At 39.7% G+C, this 13,341-nt stretch overlaps 1 protein-coding gene across 1 annotated transcript in view; it reads left to right on the top strand.

The window, feature by feature from the left end:
* Window positions 1–12,071, top strand: part of ntf3 (neurotrophin 3) — a 39,233-nt gene extending 27,162 nt beyond the window's left edge. Inside the window, exon 2 of the mRNA XM_004568854.6 lies at window positions 10,324–12,071. Within this exon, the coding sequence (XP_004568911.2) occupies window positions 10,324–11,187 (864 nt within the window). The 3' untranslated portion in view covers window positions 11,188–12,071. The remainder of the gene's footprint in view (window positions 1–10,323) is intronic.
* Window positions 12,072–13,341: the final 1,270 nt, after the last annotated feature.

The raw sequence follows: 13,341 nt of genomic DNA on the forward strand, positions 1-13,341 counted from the left end.
TTTGTGCATGAACATATAAGCATGTTTTTCTGTGTGCAGCATCTTCCTGTTTCAACACAAGCTTGTTCCAGATTAACAGCTTCAGTGAGCGTGAAGAGCAGGTGAAACAAAGTTCTTGGCAATTTCACTCACTGTGTTTTCTACGGGAATGATTAGCTTAGATATTTAAGACACATCAATCTATGGGCTTAAAGTGCCAAAACTTTTACATTAGGTATAGATCATTCACGATATTTCTTGCTCGTCTAAAATTCCTTGCTAAAGTGAGTGTTTGTCACTTGGCTATGTTTGCTAAAAAAAACCTTTTCCTTACCATAGAAACAGTTCTGTGATCACCTGCCGCTGTTTTCTTCCTTGAATGCTTACTCTTTTTAATATTGCCAAGCTAAGCAGCATATTTCTTTTTGTCACAATGTACTAAATCATTTTATGATTAATTTATTTTGTTTTTATAATCCAAGGATGTTTTCCACTTGCGCTAAGGTCTCCTTTAACCATGAAGTGGTTAAAATCCACCTACTCAGATTTATTCAGATAAATCTAATTTTCTAATTTTCTCTAGATTTGGACATGAAGTCCCTACAGACGTCTTGTATAATTGTTAAGGTTTTTTTCTTGAAAAGTTTCTGAATTATTTGTTTGTATAAGTCTTGTGATATAAGTGATGTCTTGTGATTTCTGTGTGTGTAACAGGTCATTACATTCTTCTATCACTGCTATAAAGAGAGAAGACATAGGTATTTAGATAGCAAACAGAAACCTCATACAACATGGTAGGAAGCGACATCAATCACACAATCCCGGTGCTAAACTTACAGTCGCTCTAAAAGCTACTTTTAACAGCTCATTTGTTGCAAAGTAGCACCGCCTGTTTTATTTCACATCAGAAACCCTTCCTGATGCAACCCCAGGGAATTTGTTTCTCTGGCTAGAATCAAACCAGCAACCTACATAGCCACTGCAATACAAGGGCAAGAGTCCCAAAATATTCTAATTTCATTGAAAAAGTTCAACTTTATTTTGTTATACAGTTATACAGATATAAAATAATGTTTTGCACCATAAAAGCTGCTCCCAAAGAACACAGTACATGTCTCAGCATGGTATGCAGTCTGTCCTTAAGCTTTTCGGGAAAATGGCACCAAATGACCAGAATCTGAAAGTCGCATCCTTAAGAAATAGGAAAAGATTCAGGACCGACCTGACAAAGAACATGTGACTCTTCAGCTTGTCTATCACTAAAGCCTCATCAGAAATGCTCTCAGTAGAAGGGTGGCTGACTTTTGTACAATACTGTATGTGTGAGGGCAACTAATACTCACACTAATACCTCATACGACAGAGAACCTATAGAGAACTCACTATCAATTGCATATCTACTTGGCAGTCAGGGAAGAATAATAAATCATTCTATCTGATACACACAAAAAACTACTCACATCTTTTGGCTTTCTCCAAAATCAATAAATCTTTTAAAAAAATCTCTTGTCATTTCACATACTTTAAACCCACAACCCCACCCCATTTTTCTTTAAAGGACGTTAAAGCTCACATTTGTAGATTTGTCTTCATCAAGCTCTTACCTGTCAAAACTTTGACTTACGTGTCAATGACCGCAAGAAGCAGAATAAAAAGCTTGTGGAATAAAGCAGTGGTATTCTGCAGTATGCTGATGATGTACTTGGCTCACACGAGAGCGAGCCGCTCTGAATGCAAAGGGTAAGTTGCTTCTTCAGGTGAAAGAGTTCAAGATTTGCTTGAACTGATGTAGCATCTGAAATGATGCCCCTTTATCCAGCCTGTTTAGGTGGATAAATTGGCGTCATTTCTGTTAAGAGGGACTGTAGTATAATAGGGGATCTTAAGGCTAATCTAACAATTTACTGCTCAGGCACTCAGTTATGGTCATGAGCTGTGTAAATAAAAGGGTGAGACAGCAATAAAACAGGCTGAAATATAGGCCGAAGTTCTTCACAGGGTGTCCAACATATACTATTTCTCCAACAATGTCTATAGAAAATGTTTTGAATTCCTTCTGTAAGAATCCTTAAATCTAAGATCTTACCTTCTATAGACCAGCGAACTTTCTCTGGTGTGTTGTCTTTTTGTCTGTGGTGTTCATTTTTAACCTTGAATTACACATGTCTGCTGTTAATGTCAGGTCTGCTAGCTACTTTTGCATACAGTGGGGCAAAAAAGTATTTAGTCAGCCACCGATTGTGCAAGTTCCCCCACCTAAAATGATGACAGAGGTCAGTAATTTGCACCAGAGGTACACTTCAACTGTGAGAGACAGAATGTGAAAAAAAAATCCATGAATTCACATGGTAGGATTTGTAAAGAATTTATTCGTAAATCAGGGTGGAAAATAAGTATTTGGTCAATAACAAAAATACAACTCAATACTTTGTAACATAACCTTTGTTGGCAATAACAGAGGTCAAACGTTTACTATAGGTCTTTACCAGGTTTGCACACACAGTAGCTGGTATTTTGGCCCATTCCTCCATGCAGATCTTCTCGAGAGCAGTGATGTTTTGGGGCTGTCGCCGAGCAACACGGACTTTCAACTCCCGCCACAGATTTTCTATGGGGTTGAGGTCTGGAGACTGGCTAGGCCACTCCAGGACTTTCAAATGCTTCTTACGGAGCCACTCCTTTGTTGCCCGGGCGGTGTGTTTTGGATCATTGTCATGTTGGAAGACCCAGCCTCGTTTCATCTTCAAAGTTCTCACTGATGGAAGGAGGTTTTGGCTCAAAATCTCACGATACATGGCCCCATTCATTCTGTCCTTAACACGGATCAGTCGTCCTGTCCCCTTGGCAGAAAAACAGCCCCATAGCATGATGTTTCCACCCCCATGCTTCACAGTAGGTATGGTGTTCTTGGGATGCAACTCAGTATTCTTCTTCCTCCAAACACGACGAGTTGAGTTTATACCAAAAAGTTCTACTTTGGTTTCATCTGACCACATGACATTCTCCCAATCCTCTGCTGTATCATCCATGTGCTCTCTGGCAAACTTCAGACGGGCCTGGACATGCACTGGCTTCAGCAGCGGAACACGTCTGGCACTGCGGGATTTGATTCCCTGCCGTTGTAGTGTGTTACTGATGGTGACCTTTGTTACTTTGGTCCCAGCTCTCTGCAGGTCATTCACCAGGTCCCCCCGTGTGGTTCTGGGATCTTTGCTCACCGTTCTCATGATCATTTTGACCCCACGGGATGAGATCTTGCGTGGAGCCCCAGATCGAGGGAGATTATCAGTGGTCTTGTATGTCTTCCATTTTCTGATGATTGCTCCCACAGTTGATTTTTTCACACCAAGCTGCTTGCCTATTGTAGATTCACTCTTCCCAGTCTGGTGCAGGTCTACAATACTTTTCCTGGTGTCCTTCGAAAGCTCTTTGGTCTTGGCCATGGCGGAGTTTGGAGTCTGACTGTTTGAGGCTGTGGACAGGTGTCTTTTATACAGATGATGAGTTCAAACAGGTGCCATTCATACAGGTAACGCGTGGGGGACAGAAAAGCTTCTTACAGAAGACGTTACAGGTCTGTGAGAGCCAGAGATTTTCCTTGTTTGAGGTGACCAAATACTTATTTGCCACCCTGATTTACGAATAAATTCTTTACAAATCCTACCATGTGGATTCATGGATTTTTTTTTCACATTCTGTCTCTCACAGTTGAAGTGTACCTCTGGTGCAAATTACTGACCTCTGTCATCATTTTAAGTGGGGGAACTTGCACAATCGGTGGCTGACTAAATACTTTTTTGCCCCACTGTATAGGGATACTGTATGTACTGCGTATAAAATCACAAATCTCCATGATGACTAAACAATTCTCGAGCTGTTAGACGTCTACTGTGTACTTCAACACAAGCCTCAATGGTGTTTTGTTTCATTTCTTCTCATTTGTTACACCCTTTCTTACTTCGCAGCCTAGAGGTTATGACAACTAAATACAAAACAAGCTGATAATCATTTGTTAATTTACTCAGAACAAACTCAGATTTTAAACCGTACTTGATCAACATCCGTTCAGTAACTGTGACATTGGCCTCATGAGTTTATCCTGCCTCAATTCAGACCCTGCTGACTTGGCATACTGTGATTATAAAAGCTTTAAAAGGACATTTGGAAAGAACTACTGCACAGACTGGCCTAACAACTATGAGCACTTCCTTTGTCCATCTTTAGAAAGAGGAACCAATCGAAATAAAGCCAGCTGTATCATGTTTGTTGGATTCTGAACCTGTCTGCAAACCGAAGTTTAATGCCTTTTATAATATATTTTGATCATGAACTTTTAAACAAAATAATCCAGCACCAAAAGCAATATCCTGTTTTTCCATTTTGTTTGTGTCTAAAGCAGATTTTTAAAAACACATTAATTTATTTTATGGTTCCATTTATCACTGAGACTGATTTTTGGCTCAAGCATTATCCTAGAATACTTATTTAGGATAAGTGGCCTGGTTCACAGACAACAGAACATTTAGCCAATATTCATTTTAAATTAATGTGAATCACATGGGGTTTTTGTGGTTGTGCAGGGCAACAAGGCCCCAAAATCCTGCATTCCTGCTTTAACCAGTTCTCTGACTATATTCAGGGCACAGTACCATCTGAATGTCACATGAAAAATGTATTTTTGTTGAGCAATTATCCATTTGAGTGTGAAGTACAGTGCTCAAAGGCACGCGGAGAATTTCTTGTAAACATGCTACGTAGAAGCGATTCTTGTTTAAGGGGTGAAGGTTGGGCTAAGAAAAACTGCAAGTTTACAAAAAGATCCTCATGATAATCTCACCCTAAAACAGACTGGTAATGAGCGATGGCTTTGTCACAGTGACACAGAAGCTCTGGTGACATGTAGATGAATGTGAGGGTTCCTCAGAAACTTCCCCGAGGGCTTAGCTATTTCTTCTTGTCCTAACATGCTTCGTTAATAATTTAGAGCATGTCACAGTGCAGTAACTTAGTGGTAACCAGCTCACAGTGAGTCAATAGTTTGGCGATTATGCCCGCCAGCTGAATGATTGCATCCCTGGGTTCTCACCTTCTTAGCAACTCGGGCAAAAAATTTAATTCACAAGAAAACCTTCAGTTTGGTCAAACTGCAATATATGAGCAGTAGTGCTTTGATACAATAAAGGAAAACTGAGTGGAAATTGGCATATTAACCCGTTCTCAAAACTCTATGGGACAATTCGTCATCACGTCACACGTAGGCTATTCTAAACTAGTAACCAAAATTGATGGCCTATTTGAGTTTTTCATACACTCCTTAACTCGCTCATCATTCCGGTCACTACATCGGTCCTATGTCACATGCCAACATATATCAATTTCCTGTCCTCTGTGAAAACAGACAGGCACCAATGTTTTCGGTAATCTATACGAGGACGTGAAAGTACAGTGACCCTGAAAATTCAAATGCGTCATATAATACTGTTTAGTGTTAGCTTGTCACGTCTGCAGCTTGTCCGGTATGTTACTGTTTCCCCCAAAACACTTCCATTGTGTTCCAAGACACACAAGCTGAAACGTCAAGACTGGGCCAAGAAATATCTCAAGACTGGTTTTTCTAAGGTTTTATGGACTGATGAAATGAGAGTGAGTCTTGATGGGCCAGATGGATGGGCCCGTAGCTGGATTGGTAAAGGGCAGAGAGCTCCAGTCCGACTCAGATGCCAGCAAGGTGGAGGTGGAGTACTGGTTTAGGCTAGTATCATCAAAGATGAGCTTGTGGGGCCTTTTCGGGTTGAGGATGGAGTCAAGCTCAACTCCCAGTCCTACTGCCAGTTTCTGGAAGACACCTTCTTCAAGCAGTGGTACAGGAAGAAGTCTGCATCCTTCAAGAAAAACATGATTTTCATGCAGGACAATGCTCCATCACACACGTCCAAGTACTCCACAGCGTGGCTGGCAAGAAAGGGTATAAAAGAAGAAAAACTAATGACATGGCCTCCTTGTTCACCTGATCTGAACCCCATTGAGAACCTGTGGTCCATCATCAAATGTGAGATTTACAAGGAGGGAAAACAGTACACCTCTCTGAACAGTGTCTGGGAGGCTGTGGTTGCTGCTGCACGCAATGTTGATGGTGAACAGACCAAAACACTGACAGAATCCATGGATGGCAGGCTTTTGAGTGTCCTTGCAAAGAAAGGTGGCTATATTGGTCACTGATTTGTTTTTGTTTTGTTTTTGAATGTCAGAAATGTATATTTGTGAATGTGGAAATGTTATATTGGTTTCACTGGTAAAAATAAATAATTGAAATGGGTATATATTTGCTTTTTGTTAAGTTGCCTAATAATTATGCACAGTAATAGTCACCTGCACACACAGATATCCCCCTAAAATAGCTAAAACTAAAAACTACTTCCAAAAACATTCAGCTTTGATATTAATGAGTTTTTTGGGTTCATTGAGAACATGGTTGTTGTTCAATAATAAAATAATTCCTCAAAAATACAACTTGCCTAACAATTCTGCACTCCCTGTAGAGGAACACAGAGCAGACACACAGTCTCCATATCAGTCCAGCAGCTGAAAAAGTGGTCACTCACTGACAGCACCTCATTAAAGCAGCCTCATTTACTAGAGTCAGGGCTTTTATGGTAGTCATTATGAGAGCAGGGGTAAGATTAATTTCTCACGTTCATTTTTATTTTTTTTATGCACAAGTGTTTACAGGCCAGTCACACAGAGTTTTGGTCTAATGAAAAGTGGAAGAAAAACTCAAAGGTTAAGTGAATGGCATCTTAAGGAAGTGATGTCAAATACCAAATTGCTGAGGTTTTGACTTGTATAAACAGTTTCATTTAAAAAAAAAAAAAGGACGCCAGCAAATATTACTGTATAGAGTATCCAGATGTGTTATTAAATGGTGTTATCTTTTGGGGGGGGGGGGGGGGGGGGGGGGGGGGGGTGTCTTTGCAAGCTCTGGATCTGCAAGCCACCATACAACCCACATCACCCCCAGCTTCTCCTTTTCATGCTGCTGTAAACAGAGCCATACCACTAACATAAATTACTACAGGTGGAAATAATAATCTTCTTGTAATGATAGTCGTTTTAGCTGTTTCAGTTTGCTACAGCATTAAGAAGTGGGAGACTGATGGGAAAAGGCTGAACAGCTTCTTAGAAATATACATGTTCTATTTTGGAGCCATAGCTCAAGGCTGTGCAAGAGCTAAAGGTTTCTTTGAATAAAGACTCCACTTAATTCATTAAGGAGCATTTCAGATATGTTCCGGGGACACAGGAATATTGTGATGAAGCTCTAATAAAAAGTGTTTGCTGTTAAAAACAAATATGATCATCTTTGTCCCCACATGACTGTCATCTGTGTGTGAGTTTGCAGCAGCATTGCAGTGATACTTTTGAATGGGCCTGCAAACAACTGCGATGTAGTAAGAACAAAGAAATGTGTGTGTCAGTCCACGTGCTTGTCTTTTCTGAGCCAGTGATTACAAGGTGACATTGCTGTGCGTCTTCCTCCCCACCTTCCAACAGCTACATGAACTGGGCAAAATATTGCTGATGGGAACATGTCAACTCTTTTTGTTTGGGTCCACCTGTCAGCTAATTACTCTCTATTCTTTCCTTTTCCTCTTCTCCTCTCCCTCTAAGACATTGCAATATTAGCTGATGGCTTAGTGAACATGCTTGTGTCCTTTCGGCAGCACTTGCATATATAAAGAAATATCTAGACATGTCCTTCAAAGTTTTGCTTAATCTTAAAGATATTAATCGCATTCTCACAATCACACTGTAGCTGATGAGCATGCAGCAAGTTAGTTTAATTGCTCTTTCTTCAGCCACTCACTACACACAACTTTGGTATTTATGGTCATTCCAAAATATGACTTTTCGGAAAATGTTAAATTTTAAATTCTCTCTTTAAAAGTTTTTTGTTGTTGTTGTTGTTTTTAAGTTTGATGGATCCATGACTTTACAGAGCAGAGCTGGGGAAATGAAAAGCTGAAACGTGTTAGCTTAAATTTTGCCCAACTGCTAACGACTGTGGCTGTAGTAGAGCGCTGTTCATATGAGGAACTTTATTAATACGTGTAAGGGTCTTTCAGCTTTGTTTGTAGAGAAAGTCATGTGGTGATGAAAAATCTGCTTTTGGTGCAAATGCATAAATTTACACACGAATTTTAAAAATATATAGTCCACAGTCGTAGTTAATAAAGAAAGACTCCAAGAGATGACAGAAAACAGAGTTCTGTCTTTTTATAATTTGACAATGAAAGGCAACATCATGACTAAGTTCACTTGTTTCTTACAGCCAAGCCCTCTGTCACATAGGCCTAACCCATAATTAAGTATAATGCTAAACAATTTGACCTTAAGGATCTCTGTAATTAGTCATCGCTCGTTAGTATATGACAGTGATGCAAGACTGTTTAATAAGCAGCAGCGTGTTTTCTCCTGGTAAAATGTTAACCATCCAATTACAAAACTGCCTCTCCACCAAATAACATCTAAACTAAATTTTATTCTACATTTCTGCAAAGCAACTGATAGTTTCATGTTTTCTTTACATGATCGTTATCATTAGTTTAATGTGTTTATAAAGGACAAAGACACTTTTTGGGGACACAACCATGAATGCATGTATGGGAGTGAGGTTTTTATTATGCAAATGAATGTTACAGGCATTTTTTATGTCAAAGGACAATTATGGGACTTCTAAAAAAACATGTTATACATGCTGCGGCGTGTTATTTCCCGTAATGTGCTCAGTTAGAGACACGTACATACATGCACACTGGCTGTTATTTACACTGTTGAAATGTTCAAGTTTTCAGAAACATTTTTAACTAGTTAACATTAGTCTGAAGTCCTAACATTCCCCCAAAGAAAACTACGCACCCTTTCCCTTGGTGCATGTTGTCCATGGAGACTTTTATAACCCCTGCCCATTTGGAGCTAGGAATAGCCCCCAGCGGTGGTTTTTAAAGATTTTGTCCTTCTCTTAATGGCTGAGGTTCATGAGGTAGAGCAGGTCATCTGTTAAGAAGGTCAGTGCTTCAATCCTTGACTGCTCCAATCTACATGCCAAAGTATCCTTGGACAACATACTGAAACCTTAGTTATTGCCAATGTGTTCACCATAATGTGAATTTTAAAAAGCAGAACTCAGATTTGGAAAAAAGTGCATGGGTTAATGAGACATCGTAGAAAGCACCGTGAGTGCTCGAGTAGAAAAGCATTATATAAGAACCAGTCAATTTGCTAGTGTTACTATTCAGGTCTTAAACCTGTCAAAGTGTGAATTGGTTTTCAAAAGGCATCATGGCAAAACTGGCTCTGTATAAATAGGAAAGAGGTTGTCGTTAGCTGTAGGGTATAACTTGACAAGCTTTGTAGAAAAGCTTTTATTATGATTTCTAACCCAAGTTTTAAACGCAGGTAAACATTAGTGATAACCCTTATAGCAGACAAGTCTGGCCCGGATCTGGTGTCAAGCTGACACTGTTGGCTGACTTCTGGCATGGTAAGTGGTATGTCATCCAGATGGGCCAGGCCTGGCGTAGGTGGCACTGTTTATGTGATGACATGCCACATCTGTCCCGATTGTGGTTTGATTTATGCGGCCCAGGCTCATAGAAAACAGGTCTGGCCTGGATCCGGCATCAAGCTGGCACTTCTGACTGACTGGTGTCATGGCAGGGTGTATGTCAACCAGATGTGGGCCAGGTCTGGCAATGATGGCAATATTTATGTTATTTATGTTAGTGGTTTGATACCTGGCTCCTCCACTCTGTATGAATGTTGTTAGGAAGCACTCAGTTTAAAGAAAGTGTGTGATTGGGTGAATGTGGCATGCTGTATAGAGCACTTTGAGTAATCTGCTAGAGTAGAAAAGTGCTATGTGAGATTCACTGTCTGAACAGAGTTTTGTCATGTTACTTTTGCACTATTATGTTGTTATTACATGGCTTGTTTAAGGTACACATTAGGCTGACATCTGGGGCCAGAGCTGAAACTGTTCTGGGCCGGCGCAGGGCCAACAGTGTGTCTGCAACTGGCTTTGTGCTGGCCCATGTGTGGGCCACCTCTGGCAAACCAGATCTGGGCCACCAAAGGGCCATCATTCTTTGCGGTATGTGGGCCATGTGTAAGCACATTGTGTGGGCCAGATCCGGGCCACACCAATTTTGCTATGTGGGATATATTTCTGTTTGACTATCTTTTCACTCTGAAAAGGAATAAAACTTCAAATCAATCAAGTCCTGAGTTTTAGGAGGACAGAACTTTCATTTATAGTATCTTCTTCTTCTTTTTCTATCATTGCAGATCTTACAGGTGAATCTAGTGATGTCCATCCTGCTGTATGTGATGGTCCTCGTGTACCTCTATGGTATTCAGGCAACCAACATGGGTAGCAGTCAACAGCAGCAGCAGCCAAGTCCAGACCCTTTAAACTCTCTCATAATCCAGCTACTTCAGGCTGACCTAACAAGGGGGAAGACCAGAGGGAACCAGAGCGAGCAGGGGAAAAGCAGAGACACTGAGCCGCGGGACACTCTGCCTCCCGTCAAGATTGAAAACTTTCCTTTGGAGGACAAAGGAGATGCAGAGGAGTGGCTAGAAACGCGTCACAGTGATGATTTTCTGATGGATCAGCCGGTGATGCTGTTGAACTTGGACATCCTTAGGCAACACAAGCGCTATAACTCACCGCGAGTGCTACTGAGCGACCGGCCTCCACTGCAGCCACCGCCATTGTACCTTTCTGATAATTTTGTGAGCAGTGTACCGGTCTTAGGGGTAGCAGGAAACAAGACACGAAAGAAGCGTCACACTGAGCACAAGAGCTACCGGGGGGAATATTCTGTTTGTGACAGTGTAAGCGACTGGGTGATGAATAAAACGTTAGCATACGACATCAAGGGACAGCGCGTGACTGTTCTGGCCAAGTTTAAAACCAGTGCCACAAAAGACATCAGACAGTTCTTTTATGAGACACACTGTCGGACCTCCAAGCCTGTCAAGGATGGCTGCAGGGGCATTGACGACAAGAACTGGAACTCACAGTGCAAGACGGCGCAGTCGTATGTTCGAGCACTGACACAGTTTCAAGATCAAGTGAGCTGGAGGTGGATACGCATAAACACTTCCTGTGTCTGTGCATTGTCAAAGAAACGTCGCAGGACGTAAGAGACTTGTTGGGAATTCTACTTCCTGTATAGGATTTTATTTCCTGCTCACAGTGCTTCCCATCACAGGATTATGTGTCATGCCGGTGACCAGCAAAAATCTGCTATAAAGTGATGCTTCTACTGAAGAATCTTAGGTCCATTTAAATGATATTTCAACATTAATGTGCTGCTCTAAATCCAAACGCTGGTGCAGCACTGAGGAACTCACTTAAGGGGATGGGTGTGGGGAGGGAGGCAATAAGTGTGTGAGAGAGAACTGTATATATAAATTATTTAAATTATAAAAAATGCATGTAGTTTATACATGTTTATCTATCTATATATGATCTATGACTATATTTGTGTTATTTATTGAAATAAGTCTTCTTCAAAAGGATAAAATGTTTATAAAAAGGAACAAAACAATCTAGGAACTCATTCAGAGACTGTAATACTGAGATGGGCTGCAAAGGTGCTTCACAGTAAGACTTTATGTGTGCCTTGACCAGTGTGGCTCCAGAGCTGAGCAATAGGACGTGGTAACTCACAGACAGCATTTGCTGCAAATGGTTTGGTGAGCGAACCTAAAAAAATGACAGAACAGCAGGGACCTACTGACCAATATGGAGCCCAAATTCTGACCGATTTGACATTTGTGATCATAGACATGTACACTGCATTCACAATTGACACTACTTTTATGATGTAATGCACAGCAAGCCCATTCTTTCATATGGGAGACAATTTTGACCAATAAAAAAAACTTCTTGTGGAACCTGCTGGCAGTGACTGGAGATTCAAGATTCACAGACCACCTTGGCTTTGTTCACCAATTTTTAATCTCAACTGGTATCTTGAGCTGTTTTTGTTTCTTCCTTTTAATAAAAATGTATATTTCTTAAAGTTGGAACATTTTCATTATTTAAATGCTAATATGAAACGCTTCCAGTTTTTCTGACTTATACCATTATTTACCTCTTTACAACAAATGCAGCCAATTCCAAACTGTTAGTTGTAAACCCACAGAGCTAACAAGAGTCTATAATTATCCAAATAAACATTTCCTTAATTACTTCAATTTAGGGGGGAAATTGGGTTTATTTATTAGCATTTATGCATTATATGTAATGTCTCTAAAATTTGATAAAAATAAAAAGATTCAGTGTTATAGTTATTCAGTTCACCTTATAATGCCAATCATCTCATAACATAACCCTGCAATATTAAGAGAAACTCTATGAGTTTGGTGATTGTGGGGAGGAAGAACACCCTCTTAAGAAGAGAAGCCAGAAAAGAAATAAAACGTGGCAAAAGTCTTTATTTTGTCATCTTTTACACAGAAAACTGAAGTTCAGACTAAACAGACTGTTATGTTTATTCACTAATGATTGAAGATAGAGCATTTGTATTTTTCACATTTTAAAAAAATGTTTTGTTACAACGACAAAACCAACAATGGATTGATTCCAGTAAAAGGAAATGTCTGTGTCGCCAAACCAGTTACGGCTCCCCTGGATCTTTATCAGATTGTTACATTGAGTAACATTGTTGAGTACAGCTGAAACTATGGTGAACCACTGTTACAGACAATTATTCAGCCTTTTTATAAAAGAAAAATTACAACATATTTTTAGGACACACTTTAAGGATGATTGTCTTAAGTTAGCTATTGAGTGTCACAAACTGGAACCTAAAACACATGTATGGTTAGCTTTTGTATTGTCTTAATAAAAGCAAGCCTATAGATTTTTACTATCCTTGTCTTTATATCAGAGCTAGTTTGCAAATTTTCCAGTTCAATGGATATTTTACTCTACTACAGTAACTTGAAATGACTCGAATTTCAAAACGATCAGCATTTTTAATATATAAATTTAAATTAAATTGTATGAAAAAGAACAAAAAAACAATTATTTTATCCAAAAACAGATCTTTTTTTTTTTTAGTTCTAACCTAACTAACCTCAACTAATTTATTTTTAATGCCAGATTCTAACCAAGTTATTGGTAATGCCTAAACGTTTTGTTGTTGTTGTTGTTGTTGTTTTTTAAGCATTTGATTAAAAATGATACAAAGGATATGTTAAAATGATCTGACATGTATGACACAAATTTTGGTGTCTGTGTATCTAAACTGCAAAATGACTGACCAATCCCTCCAAACTGAAAAATAT

Source organism: Maylandia zebra, linkage group LG17 (genome assembly GCF_041146795.1).
Source record: "Maylandia zebra isolate NMK-2024a linkage group LG17, Mzebra_GT3a, whole genome shotgun sequence".
NCBI lineage: Eukaryota > Metazoa > Chordata > Actinopteri > Cichliformes > Cichlidae > Maylandia > Maylandia zebra.